General features: G+C 41.8%; 1 protein-coding gene across 5 annotated transcripts; it reads left to right on the top strand.

Annotated features, from left to right (window-relative positions):
• The first annotated feature begins 15 nt into the window (after positions 1-15).
• On the top strand, positions 16-27180 carry mia2 (MIA SH3 domain ER export factor 2). 5 transcript variants are annotated; one of them, XM_069193019.1, is made up of 29 exons: positions 17-637; positions 1258-1391; positions 1756-1842; positions 2240-7022; positions 7520-7786; positions 8055-8155; positions 12803-12934; positions 14958-14979; positions 15257-15345; positions 15484-15555; positions 16113-16223; positions 16436-16507; positions 16672-16776; positions 17270-17392; positions 17575-17683; positions 17979-18025; positions 18229-18319; positions 18640-18778; positions 19174-19275; positions 19643-19703; positions 20179-20214; positions 20477-20544; positions 20910-20992; positions 21831-21965; positions 22771-22905; positions 24550-24672; positions 25080-25144; positions 25438-25612; positions 25747-27180. In XM_069193019.1, exons 1-29 carry the CDS (start codon positions 520-522, stop codon positions 25926-25928), a joined length of 7767 nt encoding a protein of 2588 aa, XP_069049120.1. In that variant the 5' UTR covers positions 17-519; the 3' UTR covers positions 25929-27180. The 5 variants fall into 5 exon arrangements, with proteins under 5 accessions (XP_069049121.1, XP_069049120.1, XP_069049122.1 ...); XM_069193021.1 differs by having other exon boundaries at positions 30-637; positions 2240-3215; XM_069193020.1 differs by lacking the exon at positions 22771-22905 and having other exon boundaries at positions 16-637.

Below are 27180 nucleotides of genomic sequence, written 5' to 3'. Positions count from 1 at the left end.
ATGAAGTGAAGCAGTATAGAAAATATGAATAGGTCGACTAAATTGAAACTACACGTTGTATTTGCGTGTTAGCTGTTATCGTGTTAGCAGTTAAACGTTCACCTCGAAAATAATATAAACATTAACAATTTTCCCGTTTCAGAACGCAGATCGCTATGTTACAACGCAACGTGCGAAACTTGTCGCCATTGATGTCGTTTATTCTACCCCTGATTCCCCTAAATGTATTTTAATGTCATTAGCTGAATCCACTGTTATAGTCTTTTGAGAGTCCATGCTATCTGGGCTTTGCCCTCAAGCCGTTCAATTGCAGTTAATGATTTACTCTCAAACAGACCTGACTCCGCATTTTAAACAGGCGCTGTTTTCGCAGGATTATATCTTGAATTTCAAACTTTTATGCCTTTTTTCTGTTTCATTAGAAGACGACTTTCTCTAACCCATATTATGGCGCTGTGGAAATAACTTATTTAAGTAGATTCTACTGTTTAACATGGGTTTTTTCTTCTAATTGAAAACATGGTGCGGGGGATTAGTGAACTGCTTTTTCTGCCAGCTCTTTTGTTTTTACTCAACACTAGGCAAAGTCTGGGGTTACTGTCCGACTACAAAACATGTGGAGATCTTGAGTGTGAAAGTAAGCATCAATGTTTATTACAATATGGGGTCTAACTAGAGAAATAAGTTTTCCAGGTAACTACACCTCCAGAAAGTAATAATTAATGAGCAAGGTTTTTTAATAGCACTCGTGTTTGGAGTAGGTTTCTATTTGCTTTTAAAAATGTCATTATTTCAGTGCATCTACTAGCATATGTAGACTGTTTCGACAAATGTACAGTATGGTAACCATTATCACCCAGTTGTTTTATCTTTATTCAAGAGTATGGATATTTTTTTAAATACATCTCGATCTGCGTAGCAATATATTTTTTTCGAGTTCAGAGTTAACCAATTTTAGACTTGGTACTCGGTGACTAAGCAAACTATAGGTCAAAGGTCGATAACATTCATTTCGCATATTAAGGTAAACGTTACAAGCTTAATATATATATATGTTTATTTTCCATTTTAAAGTCTATAAATACTTTTCAACGAGTGGATATAGCACTTCTGAGCCATTGCTTCCTGATTGCCAAAGCAAAATACGCAATTTTAAAAATGAATGGTGTTTTAATTGCTCTTACTACAAACTAGTACCTGCTTGTTTTTTCCGTTTTGCAAGAATATGACCTTTTGTGTTTTTTTGTATCGTTTTAGGCTCAATAAATCGAGTCCGGGCCATACGAAACTATAAGAACCCCGACTGCAGATTTTTGAATTTCAGAAGCGGTGACGTAATATTCGTATATCACAAACTTTCAGGAAAAAGAGACGACCTGTGGGCAGGAACTGTATGTATTTAAACTGAAATCAGATATTTAACTGAAAAACCGCCATAAGGAGCGACAACTGCTTATAAAACACACATAGTTCTTTGATTTTTATTGCTGCTTTAGAGGAACATTACACGTTTTTGTTCAATTGTTTCCCTATGCATGTTTCAATGCAAAGTACGATGATTCACTGAGCTAACATGATATTAAACATTTAAATCCAATTATTAAAACAAAATAAGACCCTGGGCTCATCTCATATTAATGCCCATAGTTAAAAATTATACTACTTGAATATATGTATATTATTGTAATGCTATACGATTTGAAATGTAAAGTCTAGTATAATAAAAGTAATGAAATTCTGGTTGCTTTCCTTTAGATCGGCAAGCGGTTTGGTTATTTCCCAAAAGATGCAGTTGAGGTTGAAGAGACTTATGCAACAAAAGAAGTGCAGGTTCCAACAAAGGTAGTGAGTTTTGCATGGTTCTCTTGTACTAGTTGGCTAAAAAAACGAAGAAAGTTTAAGAAAATCAAATTCTATCCTTGAAGTCCAAATACTTTATCTTCATAATTTAAACTTAAATAAGTACAGTTATAAGTTCACAATAACTTTGATAACCTTTGACGATTTCATGTTCTGCCAGACTTTTTCCGCATGAATTTCTGATGAAATCATCTCGTAACACTCTTGTCATCATAAATGTAATCTGATTAAAATAGGAACTAGAATAATTAGTGACCTCCTTCCCCTGTTTAATTGTTTTTTAAAAGGGGGAAAAGAGGATTCTAATGATTTTTGGGCACGATGGGATTTGGTTCTCTCAGCACAATGTTCTCATGGAAGAATTATTTTTTCCTTTCAGGAACATGACTTCTTCTGTCTAGACGGAAACGGTGCTTTCATAGAAAGTGACTCCAGTCACTGGGACAGTGAAGAACATCAGGAAGAAACAGCAAGAGATGAAACAGAAAGTCCAGAAGCAAGTGGCTCTGGAAGAGGCTCTGTAACAGAATTTAAGAATAGCGAAGGTATTGCCAAAGGGCAAGAGAATGGCCCGGCAGTACCGCACACCACTGACAGAAGCGAGGAGCCCAAGACTGTTGAACGAGGTGGGTCACATTGGCTTGGATCTGGAATTACTGGATGGCTGGGCATCGGAGGCCAAGAGGATGATGTTTCCCAGGAAGAGAAAGAGGAACAATACTCCTTTAGGAGTAGGAAGATTGCATTGGATCTGAAGGACAATGATTTAGATGGTAATAAGCTGGAAACAGTGGCAGAAGCGAAAAAATCTGGTTGGCTTGGGGGACAACTATCAAACATATTTGGTCTTAGTCAAGAAACTCCGTCTGAAGTCGTGGGTCCGGATGCCCCTGAAAAACAAGGAGTAAAAGTCACACTGCAGGACAGGGGTCAAAGTCCAGCAACGAGTAATAAAAGGGTGATAGCTGAGACAGAGACTACAAAGGAAGAGGATGCACAGTCCAAGTCTTGGCTTAGCTTTGGTGTCGGGGATCTGTTGAGCTATGGTCAGAAGAACAGTGACAAGGAAGGTGAGGGAAGGGGAGAAAATACTGAGGGTGAAAGTAAAATGTTAGAAACTGCTGTAGATGCGAAAACACCAAGGCAGGATTTTAGTCAATCACAGGTTCATACTGTACAGGATCAAGAAGCAAAAGATCCTGGTGGAACAACAACAACAACAATAACAGCTCTCCAGCGAAACAGTGAGCAAAGCTCCCAGATGTCTGAATTAAAAGCTGAGATGAAAGAATCAAATGCTGTTCCAGAAGTAGTGATAACTAAAGATGAAGAGCACAAGAAAGAGGAAAATACAGGTTGGTATGGCAGTGTCTATGATAATATTGTAGGATTTTATAAGGCAAGACGTAAAGCCGTTGATGATGATAGTTCATTTCAGGGTTCTCAAGAAACGGGCAGTCAAGAATATACTTTAGGCAAAGAAGTTAAAGAAATTCAGGGTGAAGAGTCTCAATCTATGTATTCCATAGGCAACATTAAAGATTATGATCCCAGCAAGCATATCCTAGGAGAAGAAAGTTTAGCCAAATTTTCAGATGAAGACAAAGAGCATGTACTGTCTAAGGAGGAGCCCATCATATCTGGTGCTATAAACATAAGTGGTTTGAATCAAAACAGTCAAGAAGAAAAAAATAGGCTTAAAGAAGAGGAACCACCTGCAGTTCAACTGGATGTAGAAAGTGTCATGGAACATGACGTGATCAGTTCCTATTCAGAAGTTAATTTAAAATCATTAGATTTGTCAGTGGATAATAATGCCTCAAAATCTGAAAGTCTAATAGAATCTGAAGATCATACCATAAAATCTGATGGAACTGGAATAAACATTGCTGGAAAAAGTACTTTACTATCAGAAAATCAGATTGAGAAATCAGGCATTGTGCAAGATATCACTGAAAATGTAAGTGATCTTCAGGGTGACAGTGAGGCAAAAGTAAGGATAGAAGAAACCAGTGCCAGTGAGAATACTGAAAACATGCTGAATTCTAGGTTTGAAAGCCCATTAGAAACAAAGCCCAGTACAGTTGATGAAGCTCATACATCTTCTGTGCCAGAAGACCCTGTCGGGCAAAAGCTACAAGTTGATGAAGCTCATATCCTTTCTGTGGCAGCAGACACTGAAGGGCAAAATCTACAAGGTGATGAAAATCATTTCACTTCTGAGCCAGAAGACACTGTCGGGCAGAAGCTGCAGGTTGATGAATGTCATACCACTTTGTTCCCCTTAGATACTGAAGGGCAAACACTACAGGCTGATGAAGCTCGTACCACTTCTGTGCCAGTAGATACTGAAGGGCAAACACTACAGGCTGATGAAGCTCGTACCACTTCTGTGCCAGAAGACACTGAAGGGCAAAAGCTACAGGTTGATGAAGCTCGTACCACTTCTTTGCCAAAAGACCCTGTCGGGCAAAAGCTACAAGTTGATGAAGCTCATATCATTTCTGTGGCAGCAAACACTGGAGGGCAAAATCTACAGGTTGATGAAGGTTGTACCACTTCTGAGCCAGAAGACACTGAAGGGCAAAATCTACAGGCTGATGAAGCTCGTACCACTTCTGTGCCAGAAGACACTGAAGGGCAAATGCTACAGGTTGATGAAGCTCGTACCACTTCTGTGCCCGTAGATACTGAAGGGCAAAAGCTACAGGTTGATGAAGCTCGTACCACTTCTGTGCCAGAAGACACTGAAGGGCAAACGCTACAGGTTGATGAAGCTCGTACCACTTCTGTGCCCGTAGATACTGAAGGGCAAACACTACAGGCTGATGAAGCTCGTACCACTTCTGTGCCCGTAGATACTGAAGGGCAAACACTACAGGCTGATGAAGCTCGTACCACTTCTGTGCCAGAAGACACTGAAGGGCAAAAGCTACAGGTTGATGAAGCTCGTACCACTTTTGTGCCAGTAGATACTGAAGGGCAAACACTACAGGCTGATGAAGCTCGTACCACTTCTGTGCCAGTAGATACTGAAGGGCAAACACTACAGGCTGATGAAGCTCGTACCACTTCTGTGCCTGAAGACAATGACAGTCGGAAACTACAGGTTGATGAAGCTCATATCACTTATGCGTCGGAAGCAAATAGTGACAATCTTACTACCAAGGAGACAGATACAAAAGCAAATATGGAAATTGTTCGACAATATGAGGAAGAGCCTCACAAAATGGGAGTCTCAAAAGAAAAATCAAAGATTTTGATGCAGGAAGACCTATCGAGTAAAATGGAAGGATTGTTTCAGGAAAGCTCAGATAAAGAAAGTTTGAATAAAATATATGACGTGGATGTAGTATCACCTAAAGATGCACCACCTCTGGAAAAGCAGTCATGTAATGGAGAAAAATCCACTATAATGAAGAGTGCTGTAGAACTTAAAGAGATTATAAACGGAGAACATCATCCAGAGAAGGATTCCAGAGATGATATTCAGCATGATTTATATTCCCTAAATGTGTCGGATGTAAGGACCACACACTATAATCAAGGTCCATTGTCAGAGCCCAGGGCTGACCTTGAAGATACGGTTATTTCTGAAGGAGAGGTGCTGCCAGTTGATGGTGATGCTGGTGAACATGTAAAAAACTCTATAGACAACGTGCAATTAGCATTAGATCTAGGGTTAAAATCCCGAGGCGATGAAAGTCAGGAAACAACCCTGATTAAGCAGCCTTTAAGCACAGAACAGCAGCAGGGTACAACTAAGAGCATCGTGATAAAAGAGAGTGCAGACAAAGCTAATGAAGAGAAGCAGAAAGCTGAGGTACCGACCCAGGCACATTCAGGAGACACAACAGCAGACCCTCTGATAGAGATGGGTGATTCTGTGCCATCCCCAAATGTGCAAACAACTGAAGATGGGATTGAGGTACAGTCACAGCAAGGCAAAGTTTTGAATGATGTGTTGCCTTTGGTACAGCCGGCTCCAAAGGGCCTTGATGATAAAAATCTTGACTGCTCCTTACCAATTCGCAGCAGGGAGGGACTTGAAAAGACTGGAGAAGGTAACTTTAATGTCTTGAGTTCAGATACTCAGTCCCTTGGTGTAGCTGAGGATGGATCCATTTACAATGAGAAAAGCTTCTTTAATGGCGAGCAGTTGTTTCCCAGCAAGGATGGAAGTGAGGAAGGCTGTATTGATAGGGATAGCAGGTGGGGTGGTTGTAAAACAGCTGTTCGTGACCAGCAGGGTGAAAGACAGAGGGAAACAAGAGAGCCAGGTCAAGGTGGGGTACTTTCAGGAGGCACAGGTCTTTTAGATACAGTAATACACGAGCCAAGTCATGTTGAGAGACCATCGATATTAGATCAAAGAGCACAAGATGGCAAACTCCACAGGGAGGACAGCAAGTTAACTTTTGAAGGCGAAGCTTTAAGTGATTTGAAAGATACACTAGCTGCTTATTCCAATCGAGAAGGGATGGATAGGTCGCATACCCAAATGAACAAAGATGAAGATCTCCACGCCATAGCCTCTGAAGAAAAGGATATGACCCACTCAGGAGCCAAGTCTAAAAATATCCACTGGGATGAAACCAGCAAAAATACAATTTCCAAAGAAACCTCGAAAGACAATGAGGTTTTAATTCCGGAACAACGCACTGAAGGCACTGAAGCATCACTTTCAATGAGGGATCAAGAAGTAGTGCATGAATCCTCAATCCAGTCTTCAAAACATCTCCGCCATGAGGCTGAACTCCAGGATGTCCCACACTGTGCTGCGCAGACCACCAAGGATGCAAAGGTCTTTAAGGAATTTAAAAAGATACAGGCCTATATGACAACACAGGATATACAGTATTTGCTGGATGTGTTTGGGAGGCATAAGCTTTTGTGGCTTGACTACAGCCTGGAAAATACAGAGACTGGAATCTCAGGCCTGGGCGATGATGATCTGGCTATTTTTTCTGATTTTGAACGTGTTTTGGAACATCATCAGGAAACAGTTTCAGTTTCAACAGGTTCAAGTACTGAGGGAAATGTGAAGGAAGATGACTTTCATTGCAAAAGCATGGCCCTTCAAAAATTAGAACATCTTCTGTCAACCCTAAATTGTAAATCCACTGCAGTGGCAGGAGATATCAGTGTAAATGAAAATTCAGGTACTACACACATTAGTTGTTTTTTTTTCAAATGAAACACCTAATATTGCAAGCAAAAATAGAATTTAGTGATATATAATCAACGCAATTAAATAAAGTATACATTTGTGATATTGCTTATAAGAATTAGTTTTAAGGTCATGGCATTATTCCATAATGTACTTTGAAAGTTTAAGTAAATAACTCAAATATTTTTCAGCAATACCTTGTTTTAATTTTATTTTTTCTGATCTGCTTGTCTAATTATTGCTGCTAGTGTTGGGTATCATTAACAACAGTGATCTATTTTTAATGTATGTCACAATCAGTGCTTGACATCAGTTGTCATTTGTTCTCCGATACACGTAACTCCAAGTATTTATTTTGAATGTGGATGTATTTTTTAAACATTGCGGAGACACAGTGATGTGTTAATTAATTAATTATATTCTTTATAACTTTTTGGTGATAAAAAGTTCTGTTATTGAATCCCAATTATTACATTTTTATTTTTGTAGGCACGGATATGTCAGACTGTTTCACTGTCCCTTGTGTGAAGGAAAGGAACAGTGAAAATCGTGTTGAAGATGGGGCAGGACAAGGCCCACATTCCACAGCGAGCAGAGTTGTGGTGAAACATGAGAAAACTTGGAGCACCCATGAGCACGCTAGAGACAGCGATGGCCACACCAAAACTCACACGGCTGCACAGGAACACGCTACAAATCTGCCAAACGGGAGCACAACTTCTCTGCTCGCTGCACAGAAGCAAGATCCAAAAACTGGTAAAACAAAATCAGTTCAATAAAACTGCCTTTCTCTGTGTGTATGTCTGTGTGAGAGAGAGTGTGATTCTAATCAGAAGATGCCTGTATTTTTTCTCCATTTGTTCATGTGTTATAACAACCAATTATTTAAAAAATGTCTTATTTACACATGACAGCAGTTCTGTTACTGTTGGTACAAATGTGTTACAAATGTTGACTGACCCAAAAATTGATAAGGACATCTTTTAAAATAGAGAAATACCTTTTGCTTTGTTACACTGAACAGGTGACACTGAATTGGGTTCAGCCCTGAAGCATGTAGTCCGAGATGGATCACCTTCCCATGTTGAAAGTGGCTGGTCATCTGTCAAACTTCAAATTATGAAGGTAAGGGTGTTTTTTTTTTTTTTATCCTGATGTGGCTTGTTGTGTTTAAATTAATATCCATATTCATAATATCCATTCTTATAGCGGTCTGAATTTCACACTATTGTCTCACTACCTCAGCAGTATGGTACTGAGATGTTTACATCTTTTCTGAAACTGTTATGTAAAATTATCAGTTTAATTCCTACATTATACTGTTATAGTTAGTGGATATTTTGATCTAAATACATTGCCAAAAAATATTTTAATCAGCCATTGTATGTTACTTCTGAAGCTTGCTTTTTTAGGGAGTATTTAATAAATGGAAGGATTTTGGATATCTCTAGATCTGAAGCTAACTTTGAGATATTCAGTAGAAAACAGCTGTTGTGTGCCTATTGATTAAACCAGTCGTTAATATGAAGACATTCATTGACGTGTTGTTGTGCTTGTAGCTGATTATAAATGAAAGTGACTACCTTTAGTTCAGTGTAGTATTGTAGACTCTGCTGTTTGATGCTTCACTTATAGTAGTCTCCAATTTATTCCTACCCTTAATGAACTGTAAGTAAACATTGATTAAGCAAAGGAAATTTTAATTTATAGTATGAAAGGGTATTGAAAACATCAATAACATAACTAAAAAATACTTTTTTTTTTCTAAATAAAATGTCTAGACGTTTAAATGTCCTGTAAATAAATGTTGAAAATAATTTTTGGAAATTTAATCCTGTAACGTTCTTTAGTCATCTAGTAGTTTCATGGAGCCTTCGAAAGGTTATGGAAACTTCTGGAAGCTTCTAGATTTCCATTGGTTATTGAAGGAACACAGAAGCCAAATGATCAGTGCCACTTTAACAGAGGGAATTTCAGTGAATTCTCCAAAGAGAGTGTTCGCCTTCAAGAAGTTCAAGGCTAAGGGGATGAATTGGTTTCATTACTCTGCTCTCCTCCCCACTGATAGCTGATGTGTGGGGAGCGTTCTGGCGCACTATGGCTGCCGTCGCATCATCCAGGTGGGGCTGCACACTGGTGATGGTGGAGGGGATCCCCATTACCTGTAAAGTGCTTTGAGTGGAGTGTCCAGAAAAGCGCTATATAAGTGTAAGCAATGAATTAATTAAATTAATTAACATAAAAAGCAGCGTCTGCTGGAATTTGCAGTAGGATTTAAAGAGGAAGTAACGTCAAGTTCAGGGATGAGGTGAATGTACTTGGGCGTCACAGGTTGCTGTGGGTGGATAAATAATTTTGGTTTCGGCTGTACATCCTGGTACGTTTCATTTAGCATGGAAGTTTTCATTTTCAAGCAGGCTTTCAAACGTCATGGACGAAAGTTTGATTCCTCTGCCGTGTTTAATTCTGTTCATATTAATTTAAGCCTGTGGTTCGAAGCAGGTCGACTTGTTTCATCCTTGTAGCTGATGAGTAATGTTTATCAAGGTGTCGCTTTAAGATGTGTTTTTTTTTTCCTGCTTTAACTTCTTTTTGAAGGCCTTGCTTGCTGTCATTGGTCTGTCGTGTCACCGGTGTGAAATCCGATGTGGGTGACGCAGGGCTGGGGGTGTGGGTTTCGTCTGAAAACGATGCTCAGGGTTGCGAGCTGTTTTCCTCTCGAAACGGGTGGCTTTTCTAAAAACTGATTCGGAAGACAAAAAAAATGTGAAGTTTCCAGGCTTGTCGAAATGGAATTGTACCAGGACACCGGGGAGGTGAGTGAAGTTTTCAACGACAGCGGCAGTTTTGACTAGTTTGTACAGGTGGACAGACAAGTGAATACGTGGAGGGCAAACTCGAGTGGATTTCCCCCACACCGCACGCGTGCTGTCCACTCGTTTCACTGAAATATATAAAAAAAGAGAAAGTGTATTCAGGATGAACATACAGGAAAAGGTGGTGTCTCTTTTACGTAAAGTCGAAACAAAACGAATGTGAACTCAGTGTGAAGTGCTGACACCGAGGAACAGGAGCCCGTATAGCACAGCCCGCCATACATGCCTATTATGTAAGCATTGCCATGACGTTCACCGTGTAACGTAGATGGTATGGGGGCGCACAGACTTTTGTGGGCTGCGTTTACTCGGTTTGTAATTCGTTATCCGCAATCGGCGTGGTGGTATTCATGCAAGCAGCTGTAACGCCAGGACCCGCACGGTAGGAGCACGCCAGGCCGGACTGACAGTCCGCAGCCGGTGTTTGTGTGGCGCTCGACAATTGGTGACGTGCGGAGCAAACCACGTCCAGAAGAACCACCCGCCTAGAGGGGGGTCGGGGTATACCCCGTGCTCCGTATAACGCTGTTTAACCGGGCAATAAAGCCTTCTTGATGATCACGGATAAAATAGCGTGTCTAAAAAAAAAACATTTGGAATATTCAACAGAAAAGGGCGGATTATATTTTTAAAAAGTATTTACAATAGGAAGCCTCGCACCCCCGCTTGCTTGTACGTGCGTAAAGCGTTCCGTTTTACGCTGCGCGCTGCCTAAACAGGACTCCGTAACGATGAAGTGACAGACGAGACGAGCCGAGCGGAGCCGCGTCTTGGGTTTTGTATACATTACCGTTTCACCAGGAAAACGGGTAAACCGAGTGGTGGCGGACAGAGATGATGCCAGATGAAAGCGTAAACGACCTAGTCGGCGGCTCACCTGATGGGACGGCTTTCACAGTTGCAGCCAGAACGTACTATAGGCTAGCGGTGGAGAGAGTCAAGGATGTGAGTCTTGCAACCTACGAAATTGCCTTCCCCTGTCTATCTTTCCAGTGACGTCCTGTAGTTGTATTTTATATTCGTGCTTTCTCGTGAACCGATTGCCAGAAGTGAGAGAAAATGTTAAATGTCTGAAAACAAGTCAAACCTTGCAGCCGGTGCAGTGACGTGCCAGGCGGTGTTTAGCGCACAAAACACTGACTTGTTTTTTTGGCGTGTGCAGTTATGATTTCGTGTAGATAGCGGTTCCGTAAGATCGCAGTTACATTTTCTTTCCGTGCACGTTCATTTTAAACGAGACCCAAGAAAAGAATAACATTAGAGTTTTAAACGGTGGCGGTAGTTAGTGGCAATTCTTCATATATTATATTTTTAACTGGTTTTCATTTTTTTAGTTTTTACCTATCCCGAGGTTGACTTCCGGCTTTTACTCTTCATCGTTGACCAATTTGCAGATACTTTTTAAGTTGGCTGACTCGGTCAGTTCAATTCAATTCGAACTTTATTGTCCCCTAGAGGAAATTTGTTTTACGACACAGTCAAACACAACACAATGACAAATAAACATCACCGAAAGGGAAGAGAATACAGTAGTGTTACAGGAGATAAGAAACAAGAGACAAGGTAGTGACTTGGCATTAAGTGTGTGATTGCAGTGCGGATGAAAGATTTCCTGAGTCTGCTGGTTTTACACCTGGGGGCACAGAGGCGTCTCCCAGCTGGGAGAAGTGTGAATTCGCAATGGAGGGGCTGAGACACACTCCCTGATGCTTTTGGCTTTCTGAGTCACCCTCTGTAAAGGATGCTTAAATTGATTGGATTATTCCTGATTATTTTGCCACTTATATTCACAAATTTACCAGCCTATTACAGTTACCAGTACTTATGTTGCCAAACCAACAAGTGAAGCAGTATGTTAAGACACTTTCAATGAATGGTTTGTAGAAAAGTGTAAGAATAGTTTTATCCGCCTTAAAGTAGCCAAGTTTCCTAAGAAAGAAGAGTCTCTTTTGGCCTTTTTTATAGATAGTGACACATTTGTCCCATTTTAGGTTTTCGTCAATGACCAGTCACCCGTACTTATAGTCATCAACAATTGTAACAGGCTGACCATCAATTATAGCTGGTTTGGAGGGTGGTATTTTTCCTAAAATCAATAACCAGTTCCTTTATTTTTGAAACATTTAACTGTTGGGAGAACTCGTTGCACCAGTTAGTAAAATCATTTAGAATGGGCCCATGATGGTTTTCTGTGTCCTTTAATAAACTCCCAGAGCTGTGTCATCAGCACACTTAGACTTAATGAGAGGTCTATCTGTTTGCTTATGCAGTCATTAGTGTGCAAAATATACAGCAGAAGGGACAAGACACAGCCCTGTGGTGATCCAATTGACGTGTAGCGAATGTCAGATAAGCACTTCCCCAATTTGACCTGTCAATGCTCAGTTGGGTTTACATGCTTGAGGATATTTTGCAATGTGTCAAGTGTTTCAGGAAGCTGACTTGTAAACATGTCAGTTGTTGTGCTGCTCTTAATCAGTGGTTGTGTTTCTACATAATAACATGTTTATAGACCATAGACACATCCCACAGCAATGTTCTGTTGATGGTATCTAGTCAGAATTATGTTTCTAATTCAGTTTTTCTTTTCCAGCATCCTGTATATGCAACTTAAAAATTGCCTTCCAAGAAGGTAGATTATGACTCTTCATTTAAAAGAATGATATCCCAATTCCATTTAAAAAAGGAATTAATGCACACCCTCAGTGACCAGCATTACTGTGAATTAAATCATTTTCCCAGGGAGTTTTTAGTCCAAAATATACTTCTTCCCAAAGATGACATGAAAAATTTGTAATGAGCTTTTTTGCTTGGCGTTGTCAGTAACGTTGGTTGTGAACACTGAGATCCTCTGCTCGTCTCTTTAATATTTCATTTTGCCCTCTTCCCCCCTCAGGCTGTGTCGTCCTTGCCTGAGGACATGAGGCCTGGCCCTGACCTCTACGGACTGCCCTGGGAAGCAGTCATCCTCACTGCTTTTTTGGGAGGAATGACCGTGTTGATGTTCTTCTGTAGATCCTGTCGTTCAGTAAGCATATTCCATCCCTTATGTCAATTAATTCAGTCTTATTTTGCAATCAGAAAATACAGTTAGCTTGCTTAAGCCTCTGTAACACCGCATTTTTCTTGTTGCGTAACAATGATGCAACTCATTCTCATTCAGTCATATATCCATGCATCGCTACAAGTCTGCTTTTCCCAATGAACCTCATGACCACCCAGAAGCTATCCTGGAAGTGATCAGTCCCACAGGGTGCACCAGCCGCACGTGGGGAAACACCAGCCCATCCCAGAGCGCGCACACTCACTCACACGAGCATGCAGAGATCACGTGGAGACGCCATTTAACCACACCAGCACGTTCAACTTTGAGACTTCATTGTCATCGTTGTACGGGATCTGGTTCGCTGAGCTCATACCATCAAAGACGTACAGTACGACGATAGACCATAAAGCTTAATCACAGAGTGCATCCACCCAGCACATTGGGAAACAGCCTAAACACACTCCAGTGATGAAACAAGTAACAGTGGGGAGTAACAACGAGCTGTGCGAGATATAAAGTGCGGAGGTTATGCGCCTCACCTCTAGGTAGGTGCTGTTATGAAACCTGCTAGTCCTTGTCTTAATAGACCTGAGCCACCTAGCTGAGGCCCCATGTGTCTTTGTACCCGTGTCCCTGGGGAGATACCCAACGAGAAGGCAGCCGTGTCTTAACGTCACGGGGAAAGCTGTATAAAGGAAAAGGCTACGTTGCTCCCAGGACTGCAAGGTCTTACTTAGAATGACGTTTCAGGATAATTTAACCTTTACATTCAGGAACAAAGAAACGGCAAAAGAGACGCGATTAGGGTCGTTAAAGAAAAATTAACAACAATAGCAGTCACGTTTTGTCTGACTCGGGACTGAAGAGAAATCGGTGGATTTACTGTAGATCTTTGGTTGGGTACATGTGGACACAGGGCCTCAGTTCTCCAGAGAATGGCGCACTGTGGGTGTCCTGGCAGTCGAGCCTTATTGTGGAGCCTGAGGCTTTTGACGAACGAGAGTCGATTGGATGAATCTGCTAGCTTCCACAAGCCGGCTGAGCACCAGAATACTGAGAGGCCCTCATTCGTTTGTAGCTTTTAGATGGTTTCTGATGCGGCAGTGCGCGGGTGGACATGGTGTCTCTTGTGAGAATTGGGTCCTCTCCAACACCTTCCCCAAAGCATGTGTAGTAACAGGAAACTTGACTCATCTCACTTTCTGCACCCACTCACTCACACTGCTCACAGGTCTGCAGCTTCACCCAGGCAGAGGAGGGAAATTAAATCTGTCGGCAAATTCGTAAAGACCCATTCACAAAAACGAAGACCTTTATTATGTGAAGTGATCCTACAGAATTATAGGTTGTTGATATAACCCTGACAAAACTGATAATGTGATTTGATTTTCTAATTTTGATTTGATTCAGAAATAGCCAGAAATATGACCTATCTTGTATTCCATGCCTTTAAAATCTTAAAGATAGGTGCTTCCTAGTTGCGCTTGCTAGGCCTGGATTACAACCAAAATAAATATATTAAATAATAAATCTTGCCTGCATTTGGTGTTCAATATTTTCCTTAAATTAAACTTTTTTTATGTATGTGCTTTTTTTTTGTCTTAATATTGTTTTGTAAGAGCTTTTCCTCAAATTTCTCCTTGAAATGTAAGAAGAAGAAACTCCAGCTGGACAGATAAAAGGACTATTTTGTGGTACAATAGGGAGATTATTAACATAATGTCAGGGGATGTCTTGTTTGTGAAATGTGGATTTAACAGAAGTGATGTAATTGTATATTCAGAGATGTCTATCTGGGCAAATGGGTGCTTTAAAGAACACTGCCAGTGCCTTCCTCAGTCCTGTGATGCAAAAATACATAACAGGTTTGTTGAATTATTTGGAAGGTGTATTGTCTGTTTCATTACCTCAGTTTACTATGTGATAAAAAATATTTTAACTCCTTAATAAGTCTGAATTTTAACACTTTCTAACAGCATCTTCCCATTTCTTTTTTCCACGACAGGTAAAAAGCAGGTTGTATGTTGGTGAGTATAGAAATGTTTTACCACCTTTTGAAAAATACTTTGTATAGATCCATAAAGTTTGAATGTTGTGTCATGACCCGCCATTTGTATACGCTCTGCACCTGTACTGTGTTATGCTGTCGTGACCTGGCGTGTGGGCTGGCTGGCAGACTTCAGCCTCTGCCTGCAGGATCGAGTCTCCCTGCGGACGGCATCCATTTTGTTTTCTCTAAAACATACCGTTCTTTGCTTACAAGCAGGTTGTTTGTGTTTTGTTTTGGGGATTTGTTTTCCCCAGGAAAGGAGAGGAAACTTGGAGAAAAAGTAGCAGAGCTGCTGGAAGAAAAATGCAAAGTTCTAGAGACCCTGAGCGAGTGCAAGCGAAAAGTAAGCAGGTCTCCTTTTCTGATTTTACCCTTATTCACTCTTTCAGACCGGCACGTGTTAGTGTCCTTCTTAGAGCTCGTACTGTTCACCCTAAAAAGAAGGTTGGGTTGAGTTGGGTTTTTTTTTTTGTGTTCGCAGTACGAAAAACTGGAAACCACTCTGAAACACGGCGGCCTTTCAGAGCAGGCCACAGAGAAAGAGAATCTGCAGGTAATGGAGTGTATGACAGAGGGTGTCTGAATAAACCTGGCTTTGCGTAGCAAAGACCCGGGAATGTAAATATTAAAACACTTTCCCTTTCTAGAGTGATATCAATTTAAAAAAAATGTTAAGAAATAAATACAGTATTTGCAAAACCAAAGATGCTGCAGTTATATTAAACCTGAGCGGTCTTTCGTGCAGGAGAAAGCCGTCCATGTGATTAAAAGCTGACACATAGCAGTACAGTGGCATGGTGCTGTCACGATACTGCCACACAGCTCCAGGGCCTGTGTTCAGTTCTAGCTCAGGGCACCTGTGCGTGCGCAGTTGGCATATTTCCCCATTTTTGTGTAGGTTTTCCCCAAATGCTCCAGTTTCCTCCCAGCTCCCAGAGACGCGCAGGTTAGGTTTGAGTGTCCCATTCCTGGGGGTTAGGGGTTCAAAGTTCAACGTGCCACCAGCACTGGCTGTCGTGTGAGCGAAGCGGCCTCCTCTCGTCTGTGGCGCCTGTCCTGTTTCTGAACTTGAAAGACTTCTAAACTCGGGGACTTGCTGTCTTGTTTTAGGTCATGTCTAAGAAACTTGAACAGTCCAATGCGGAACTGAAAGATGAAATTGAGCGCTTGAAACAGGATCTGGATTCTCAGAAGGCCACACGGTCCCAGCAGGGGGAGCTGGTGAGTGACGTTCGAAAGTGATCGGGAGAAAACAGCTCTCACTCCCAAAAGCGATCTTACCATTACTCTTTGGGGTTAGGAGATCGCTGCAGGCTGGTGTCTTTATTTTCTTTTCTTCTTTATATAATTGCTAAATGAAGTTGGTTTTGCCTAATACATCGAACATTTTGAGATTGGAATGATTAGTAATATATTTGCTGTATTGTCGACAGCTTGCTGGAATGCAGTTATCTTTGAAGAGCTTGGAAGAAGAGGCAAGAGATGTGAAATCACAGATGGAGCAGGTAATTTGGGGTTATGGCTTGTTTGTTTTACCTTTTTGCATAATAATGATGCAATGCAATAATAACGAATGGTGACTAGCAGCCATATTCTTTATAGAGCTGCTATGTTGTTCAAGGAGTTTTTGAAAAAAAGTATGTTTTTGTTGTCTATACCACTTGTTTAGGCACAAACAACTCTGAAAGTCTACGACATTAACAGTGAAAGACTGAAGAAAAGTATCCAAACAGCACTGGAAGAGAACTCTCATCTTCACGAGAGTGAATCCCAGGTATTCTGCATTTGTTTTTTTATGAATGCCTGAAACTAAAAAATAAAGCTTCATAAATCCTCTAGCATCATTGCTTGCACCATGTTATTTGTGCTTGTTCTGTTGCTCAGGAATGGTCCAAGAGGTTCAAAATCTTATAAAAGAAATACACATATCCTACTTTCTGTTCCACAATTCATTAAATTGCAAGTACTTTATATATTTTTATAGGAACAGTGTTAAATGTAATTAAAAACAAACTGCACCGTTGGTGTTGGATCACTTCTGTTGAGACAATACTGTAGGTCACCTATGTATCGTCATCCATCAGGTCAGATAAGTAAACAAGTGGTGTTTGGCATGCGCTATCGTTAAGGAAAATGGTGGAATATTTTCTTTCATTTCTTCAGGGTTGTGGGTGATAAAGTTGACACGCCTCGGCCGGTTGCCGTCAGACGTGCCACCTGGGTGCCGCCGTGTTTAAAGGGCTTGTCTGCTTTGGATTTTCTTTCAGCTTGCACAGGAAGCCGAGGGATGGGAGGAGCGGCTGAGCGAACTTGCCGAGGAGCTGAAGATGTGCGAGAGCTCTCGGAGAGACATGCAGGCAGACAGCTCAAACAAGGAAGAGCAGATCAAGGTGGAGCTGTTTTTACTGTAACGTGCCCTGTAATGGGCATAGGCAGCACTCTTGTTCTGAATGCATGTCTGTTGTGCACTAGATGTGTGATGGAGATTGATTCTCCTCGATTCTGGTGCGGTCCAGGTGTAGGGATTTTGGTAGAAGGCGTGTTCACGTTTCCTTTCGTGTTGCCCATCCAGACTCTGACGGACTGCCTGCTCAAGATGAAGGACTGGGATTCTGAGCTGGAGGAGGATGCAAATGAGGAAGAGGAAGAAGGGACGAGCACAACAGAAAACGGAGATTTAGGTACTGCTCTCGTTCTTCTACTCTTTTTTTATTGTAGAACAGTTAACAGAGACTCTCGTACAATGAGAGCCTTTAAAACATTGTATGTGAATAAAAATACAATCAGTCTTTTATTCAAAACCTCCCCAAAAGACTGGACTGGTTACATTTGTTTAGCATTCAAGGCTGGCACATGGAGGACAGATGATTTTCCACATCAGGATAAAGATACCACCTTCTGTTTTTGACTAGTTATAACAGTTTGAAACTAGTCAAATTTAATCAGTTTTTTGTATTTCAATCTCTTTTGAAACAGATATGCATCAGAAGCAAAAAGTGCAGAAGCTCATTTATGCAGCAAGGGTGAGTTTGAAAAAAACATTGGCTTAAACCTGTCAGATGAGATTTTTTCAGTTTTTTTCTTTTTTATTTGTATGTGGCTTATTAGAGACGCTCCGTTTCATCCATTGCTAAGTAAAATAATACAGTATAGTTCAGCCTTCATGCGAAGAGGAGTTAGAATTTGAGAGTGAGTGTGAGTGTTTCAGGGCTGTTTTCCCTTTCAGATGAATGCAGATTTAAAGTCTATGGAGGAAGAGAAGACCAGGGTCTTTGCCAGACTTGCGGATGAAGTGAAAACGAAAGAAGATCTGCGAGGTGTGTGAGCTACTCTAATAACCACTCGGACTTGCTACACAGAGACCATTTTTAACTCTGGTCATGTTTTGCATTAGATGCTTTTGGCCAACTAGAAACAAAGTTTGTGAAGTGTCTCTTAAGCATAGATAAATCAGAAGGGTTAAGTTAAAAAAAAAACGTGTTTTGACTTTCCTTGCTAAATTGTGCTGTAAAAACGCGTTTTCCCTCCATAGAGTAAATCGGCCCATGTTCATAATTTTAATTGGCACTTCCTGTGTTTGTGGTAAGAACGCTGGATTCGGGGGCCCAGAAGCTCAAATTGCACGTTGCTTTGGCAGATCGCATCGGGAAGCTTCAGACGGAGAAGAGCTCGCTGCAGGTTGAAAGTGCCAAGTACACTGACGAAACGCAGAAACTCCAGCAGAAACTGCAGATCATGACTGAGATGTACCAGGAAAATGAACTCAAATTACACAGGTGCTTAGCCGTGCCTGATTACATGGGGACTTGTCGTATGTAATGCATTCATTTCTAAATCAGAAGTTTTAACAGAAGTCGGAAAACTTCCTGTCATAGAGACAGGCAGTGAAGATAGGGGGCTTTTTTCTCACGTCTTTACCACTAGAATAATGCATTTCATCGGTTAAAGCTTTGTAAGCAAGCACTTAGCAACTTATCTTCACTTACTAATGTGAGGTTTTTTGCCAGTGTTGCTGAAGCAGCTTTTGAGAAGGGTTGTGTGGGACTGTATTTCAGACATCATAATGGAATAGCTTGTGAGGAGATGCATCACATACAGCATTGCACTGCACAGGGGGGTTTAAAGCCGTTCATGAAGTGTTTCCTATTTTTTGTGTGTGCTTGCATGATAGAAAGCTGACGGTGGAGGAGAAGGAACGCTTGCAGAAGGAGCAGAAGCTCACAAAAGCCGATGAGAAGATCAGCCTGGCAGCAGAGGAGCTCAACACGTACAGGTAAATTGTACACCTGCGGGAATATCGTACACAGCCGACCCTACTGCTTACAGGTGTGCACAAGGCACATGCACCTCATTAGCTGCAGTTTTGCAGAATTTCAATGTTCTCCATATTCCTGCATGTTGATTGAAATATTGGAATGACCAGTTTGATAACTTAAGTTAAGTTAAGTTTTAAACCTGGTAATTTTAAATGTTGTTCTTCTTTTAGGATTATTATAAAGATTTTCTGTTTGTACATATCTGGAAAGTTGCTTTTGATGGAAGTTGGGGCTTGGTTTGGAATCTGTTTACTGCATTGTGTAGGTGCTTTTAAAACATTTTTAGGAACTTTTTATTTCCAACATTCTTTTTTTTTCTTGTAGGCAAAGAACCAAGGACCTTGAAGAAGAATTGGAAAGGACATACCAGGCCTATAAAAATCAGGTTTGTTGTTTTAATATAGAATATTTGTATTACGTTAGAGAGTATTGTCACTTCTAGATAGTACAATCCACATCATAGACTTTTTAAATGCCAGTGAAGGCAGATAATTCTACAGAACTGAATAATTTTAGACTTTATTGAACACAGCTGATCATAAGATGTCCTCCTTGAAATGCAAAGCTAAGGTTTAAGTTGTTTGCTTATTGTGTTGCCCAAGTGGGTAATGCAGGTCATATGTAGTGCACACAGCCATTGTGTCTTTATCTTGTTCTGTATGAGCCCTTTGGGGAGAAGGTCTTTCTGTTAAACCAGCTTGAACTATGTTGATCTTGTGATGGGTGCCCTGCTTTCTTTATACTGGATTCCAGTTTGGTTTTTGATTCCAGTTGAAGGTATTGCTTGCCTCTTCTACTTGGTTTATCCAGAACAGTCTGTTTACAGTGTGCTTGTCTCTTTGCTCTTGTGTATTTCTCAGATTTCATCGCATGAGAAGAAGGCACACGATAACTGGGTGAGTAGGGAGGGGGCAGTTTTCTGGATTAGGATTTCTGCACAATATCTAATTTCTTCTTTTTTTTAAAAAAAGAAAAGTTTTGCTCATCTGTGACCTTGTCCAGAATTCCTCTGCACACTGTTAAATGTCGGAAGGCACACAGCTGAGCGTTGCGCACAGGTGAAAGCGGTTGTCTGCATGGGATATGGCTTGATTAAAGAACGTCTATAATCTGCGTCTCACACAAACTGGTGTTCTTGTTTTTCCGTCTGTGTGCCAGCTGGCAGCGCGAGCAGCAGACCGAGACCTGGGTGACATCAAGAGAGAGAACTCCCACCTCCGGCAGAAGTAAGAGTGCCATAATAGACGTTTAGCCACACGGGAAACTACGCCACGGAGCAGAGCGGTTTAGAGAGAACAGTAACATTAGTGTACCTTAGAGATGCATTCTCCTCGCCTCACCCCATAGATAACTGCTATGAAAAGCATTTTTTGACTTTGCTCCTCATCGGGGTGATGTGTTTTCTGCTGTTGCCATTTTTATGGTTCAGTGTCAGGCAGGTCTGTGTCAAGTTCGTTTTGATGTCAGTCTGGCCTTGTTAGTGTGTGTTCAGAGTGTCGCGTCCCTCTGTGACCGCCGTGGGGAGTGTGGTATGTAGTTCTTCGGTGAAATGCAGGGTGAACTGGGTGCGAACGATGTTGATTCTGTGCAGGCTGACGGACGCGCAGTTCAGACTGGAACTGGTGGAGAAGGACCCTTATGCGCTGGATGTTCCCGGGCGGCCCCTGTTCAGAGGTGACTTTCTCTCATCACCTGCACGACTTCCAGCTTTCGAGTTTGGGCAGGTTTTACTCAACAACGATGTGGTTTTTACCTGTGCAAATAAGAAAATTAATGAAGCCCTAAAACATGCAAGTATAATGAATACCACCTAAAGGCTCGAGCTGAATGTTTAAAAAATTTAATAGGTTGTAACTCTGTTTCAAAGAACGAACAGGCGTAAAAATTGCCCTCTGATGCCAAGACGTGGAGACCCGAGGCAAAGTAGTAATCCACGCATGAACAAAACATGGAGAAATAATGTACAAACTTCTGAAATCTTTACCATAGGGATGATAACATTATTTTTTAATCATTGGAGTGACTGAACTTGGAGAATAAAGTGTGACCCCCCATCAGAGCCATCCTAAGGAAAATTATTGAAATTTGCATTATTTTCACTTGATTTAGTCTGCAACTGTTTTGTTTGCTTTTCCTCCTGTGTGTTATGCCTCTTGATATACCTTGAACAAAATACATTTATATTGCGCACAAACATATGCAAAGGCATATTTATATAACCAGAATGTAATGGAAGAAATGGGGTTACTCTTCTTGCATACTTCTTTTTTTTCCCCTCAAGATTCTTACTTAAATTATAATGCTGTGATTTCTCTCCGAGTGAGTTCCTGAGATGGAATCTGTGACTGTTTTACGTGCCATTCCGCCCCGTGGTGGAACAGGTGCCCGTTGCCGACTCAGTAGCTCGTATCGAGACAGTGGGGAAAACGCGTTCCGCCCGGAGCCTCCGGAATGGCGGCCCGTTCGGTTTGCGGAAGACGCTGACCCCCGCCGTGGTGTGTTCTGCCGCTAGGTGAGAGGTCCCCCTTTGGCCCCTCTCCGCTGGGACGGCCTTCCTCGGAGACCAGGGCCTTCCTGTCCCCTCCCACGCTGCTGGACGGGCCGGCGCGGCTCTCTCCACAGTTTCCCGGCGGGCCTGGGGGCAGAGGTGACGCGTCCGTCGGGGCTGTCTGTGTATCGTGTGGCTCTGCGGTGCTACGGGCACCTCCGGCGCCTGTTATCAAGACACGTTTATTAATAAATACATTGCTGCTGGAAATTGGTACACGCAACGTAGGACTTACATTGCATGTCCCATCAGCCACATTTCATGAAGGTTAAGCATTAAATCAGTGCTGAGGTGACTGTACCTTTTAAGTTGGATTTGGAAGAGATTTATAACCAAATTGTGGGAGAAGGTGTTTAATCTTATTATTTTTTACAAAGTGTATTTTTGTCAGTAATCATCATGTCTGTGTTCGGTATGGGGAAAAAACATCAATCATTTGAGAGCTTGTTTTCCTCATCAGTAAGCAGTGTCACAAATAGATGGGTAGTGTTCTTGCTGTGAGCAGTCAAAAGCCTGAAACAGTAGAAACTTGAAAGGTATAGTCACTGTAACTAGCATTACATGTGTAATTGTGCTACATGCATTGTTTGAGCATAGCAGCAAAATTCCCTGAGTCAGTGTTGCTTTGTTGCTGAGCAAAGCTCTAGCCCCAAAATTGCAGTTACTAGCAATCTAATAAGAGGTTAAAAAAAAACATTCATTCTTTTCTGCAAAGATTCAGATTTTAAAACTAGTAGCAAAAAGTACAGGATGCTGTTGTGAAGATGTTCGTTTAGAAATCTTTAATACATTAGTAAAGAAAATGAGCCGTGCTCTTGTTGTTCTTGTTGTGGCTGGAGTCTTTTTGTGTATTGAATTTAGCATTCAGAAATAACATCAGGCTATTTGTTTTATATTTTGTTAGCATCGAGAGGTCCTCCAGTTCTTAGTGAAGGTCTGGACTGTGACAGGATTTTGGAAAACCACGGCTCTCACTCTGACAGTGGATCATTGTCTCCTACATGGGAAAGAGACAGGAGGGTCCAAGTGCCCCCACCAGGTACAGTGATGGTCATATGTGTGGACACCCTCTGGATAATATCGGGCATTGGTCACTCATCTTCTGGCTTTGGAGGCTGAGCAGCAGAAAGAGCAGCATTGCTCTGTTGAGATATTCATTGACTCTTTTTATTCATACGCATATATACTGTATATGCATTTAATCCTAATCTAGTTTATCTTGTGGAATGTGTTAATATATTAAGTTAAGTTGTCTTTTTATAGCAACATCTATTTGTGATGATCATCAGGCATATTCTGACAAGCTTCAATATTTCTGGATAAAATCTCCTCTTCTGTTTCTGCCTTCTTTCATGATCTGTTACTGATTATTAGAGAGCTTTTTTCCAATATTGGAGCTCTTTGTGAGTAGCTGAATGAGCTTGTAGCACAAAGCTGTTAAAAAAGCAGAATAAGCAGACCGTTTCTCTGAGTGCTCAGCTGCTTGACACATTTGTGCCAGAGATTTCTGAACACTTTGACCATTCTGACACCCATTTTTTAAATAGTGTCATTTTCTGAATTTGCATGAAGGAGGAGAAGACATTGTAACGTTCTTGAGGGACATTTGCTCTAAGCCAAGAGAACAAATGCCATTATCTGGAGGGTGCAAATTGTTATGGCATCACTGTATTTTGTTAAAGAAAATGATAGTTGATATCATGTTAACTGTCCTTGACTTTATACAGTGTTTTTTTCATTTCTTTTCAATAATAGACAATACTGAACTAGGATTTAAAAGAAATCTAAGTGATGCAGACAGACGTTTTGCCTGATGCTTGCGCTTGATGCCCACGTGTGCCTTTTACAGTGCTTGTCTGTACCTTTTGAACTTCGTTCTCTCAAAATATTTTGCTGCACCGTTTTGAAGCTAGCATGTCATTTATGAGAATGCACTTGATGTTTGACAGTACTGTACAGTGATGGGACTCCTTTGCAACAGGTTCATAATCCTTCTCACCACCATTATCATCATCATTATTATATCACTGTTTATTCTAATGCACACTAATTCACCCTCTTTTTCAAACTAATTTATTGCACAGTAAGTCTACAGTTTATTGCATGAATAAAGTTGCATGTGCTGGTGGTCACCTGATTTTTAACACATTCCTCTCAACAATAGTTTTCTTTCTAGTGTTGTCCTTAATGCTGGAGTTATGCTGTTTTTTATGTAAAAGAGAAAGGACAAGGTGGTTATATTCTGGCCTCAGGGATTTTTCAAGTCCTTGCACAGGAGTATCTTCTGTAGTTTCCTAAGTTCAGAAGTGATTGAACCTCTGTTTTGCATCTTCTGAAATTATTTTCCTTCACTTTTCCCACCTTACCTATCCTAGTATGTAAACATGATTTTTATTTGTTCTTTGTACAAAAAGATTGTTTTACTTGACTGTCTTGTATTCGGGAAAAGCTTTAACATATGTAGAATTGCCATTTGTCTTGAAGACTGAGATAATTTTTTTGCACAAGATTTTATTTTACTTCCATGATGCATTTCTTACCCTAGTTCACCTAGTCAAATCATGACAGGATGGCCCAGGATATACAAAATGCTATATTTAAAAGGAAAGAGATTTGAAGTCCTCCTTTAGTGTAACGCTTGACATGTACCCGGAATTAAAATGGGACTGCTGTTGTCCTCCAGGATATCCGTACCCAGACCCCAACGTTCCCTACCGGAGGCCACCTCCCATGCCCACGCTGCCTCCCAGACTGCCAGGTCCTGCTGAGCCACATGGGTACAACCCACAGCCAGCGGACAGACCCGGTGAGCTGTCCTGTCATATGTCATTGAACCCCAGGATTATCCATGTTCATTTAGACATTTTTCTCCACTGCTGACATCGAGCGCTGCATGGCGTAAAAAATAGAAATGCTACGATGAATCTCACGACATGGTGCTATCGAACTCGTCTGTGCTAAAAAAAGATGTCGAAGCGTAAGTGTCCCTTGGGGTTAAATGAGGGTCTTTTTCTATTAAAACTAGCAGTTTGGAAAACACGCCAAACTAGCAGACTTCTAGTTATCTGGCTACTGCCTCGTGTACCTCCAGTTTCTGACCTAAAGACCTCGAGTTGCTCTCTTTTCACCAAATCCTCGAGTGTTTCTCCAATGCTGCAGGAGGAACTGGAATGTGCTATGGGTTGTGATTGAGCAGTTTCTCTTCCTTTACAGCAGAGGCATCGTTTCCTGAAAACAGTTCGGATACTTCAGGGGTAGCAGAAGGCGAGAGTAAAGACGTAAGTACTGACGTATTGTTTTAACATTAAGCAAATAAAAAGAGTTGTACCAAAATAATTTTAGAAACCATCTCCCCAAAATGGAAACAACTATGCAGAAACAAACTGCTGCTGATCTAGGCTGCTGATTTCATGCAAAGCGCCGTACTGCTGGCTGTGTTGTTGGAACAGTGTGGGTGAAGTCTCTTGCTCGTGGGCATACCGGCAGTGATTCAGCTGGGATTCGAACCCACAGCCCTCCGGTTACAAGGCCAGAACTCTGACCCCTGCTCCACACTGCTGCCTCTGTCTAGAGCTTCCTGTCTATACCTGGTGACCCGCGGGTTCCCCCGGATGCTGACCCCAGGGGGGGGCCCCCCTTCGGCCTCCGCATGCGAGGGCCACCCAGAGATCACTTTCCTCGCAGGCCCCCCTTCGGACCCCCGGAGCTCTTCCACCCCAGGGTCGCAGGAGCACCCCCGATGGGCTGTAAGCATCCGTTTCTTTAACGCCGCGTTGCCCAGTGCCGCACTGACGAAGAGGGCGGAAGCTTAAATGAAACTAAAACCCTCTGATTTAAAAACGAACAAATGCACACAATGCGTTTATTTTGTGCTTCACAGTACGAGGACCGCTTCTTCCTCCTCCTCCGCCGGGAATGTTCCCCCGATTCGCTCCTCCTCCTCCTCCACACCACCTGGGGTACCCCCCTCCCAGACCGCCTTCTGACGGCTCGCCCAGGCCCTGTCCCGCAGGCGGCGAGCAGGCGGAAGACCAGCTGCCCCCCGCGCAAGACATGATCTGAGCCCGGACATCCCTCCCGCGGGACCCCTCCGTGGGAACAAGTGGCATGTTGCTGATCCGACCGCATGTTGATCCTACCCCTCTGGCACACGAGGTTTTCGAAGTGAAAGGAGGAGGTGGTCAAGAGTTTTTCTGAGCTACAATGAGCCACATGGGCGTTAAGAGCTGTGGGACCTGTGTCACGATAGAGAAATGTTTACTTCTGGATGTGTGTAGTCTTTCGGTCCTCAACATTTCTTGTGTCTAGGGCTGCTTGATTGGTTCTTGAGGTGAATAAATAATAACAGATAAGCAGTGCTCAGTATTATTCCTCTAAATTAGCCAACTGTTGCAGCACTGGACTTATATTTCAAATTTGTTTTTGTTTTGATTTGCGTCAATGCCATGGTGTTTTATAGACGGAAATGGTCTGTGAAATGTGTAAGTTTTTGAAACACTGAATCTGCAATGTGCAATGTTTGAGTATCATACTAGAGGTTTAAATGAATACATTATTTAAAAAAAATAATCTAGTTCCACTATTTAATAAAGAACAGGAGCAGTATGTGACTGCTTCTACGCAGAGCCTTTTGAAATCCCTATGTAGCTGCCACACATAATTTAATTAATTGCTTTTAAATGATTACAACTAAGTTGCTCAAATCCTTGTTTTAAAATGTATATAGAGAATTTGTATTAATATTGTGAATAGGGAGGCATTGTACAGAAGTGTCTTTGCCACATACTGTTTTTAATTAACTCATTGTACAGGATGATATGTTCATGTTTCATGTAGTCACCCTATGCCTGGCACTGTTGCATGGCGATTAGGACTACTGCCTCACATCCTGTAGGTCTTTCCTTCGACTCTGAGGGAGGGAGCCTGTCTGTGTGGAGTTTGCATGGTCCCACAGTATTCCTGTGGGTTTTCACTTGGCCGTCTGGTTCCTTCCCACCTCCCAAAGACAAGCCCAGTGGGGTTGACTGGATTCCCTACATTTTCCCTTTCCTGGGCAGATGCTTGATCCCAGTACTTCCAGCTTTGGGACGAACCGGGTGACCCTGATGGGCCGAAGAGCCCCCTGTGTCTGCTGTGGCCATTCTGTTGTTCATTGAGAGAGTCTTAAAGCCGTCCATACTGTTCCTGCCAGCTGGAGTCTGTCGAAATGGGGGGACTTATCAATTGATTAAATGGAAAAGGCATAACTAAAGTTAAATTGATCGTGTGTATGGTGGTGTGTAAAAATAAAGATACTGCTTTTTAAAATCTACAA

The sequence above is a fragment of the Lepisosteus oculatus genome, chromosome 8 (assembly GCF_040954835.1).
Source record: "Lepisosteus oculatus isolate fLepOcu1 chromosome 8, fLepOcu1.hap2, whole genome shotgun sequence".
NCBI classification, from domain to species: Eukaryota; Metazoa; Chordata; class Actinopteri; order Semionotiformes; family Lepisosteidae; genus Lepisosteus; species Lepisosteus oculatus.
The sequence above is the reverse complement of the archived record's forward strand: the minus strand, read 5'-3'. Positions and strand labels throughout refer to the sequence as shown.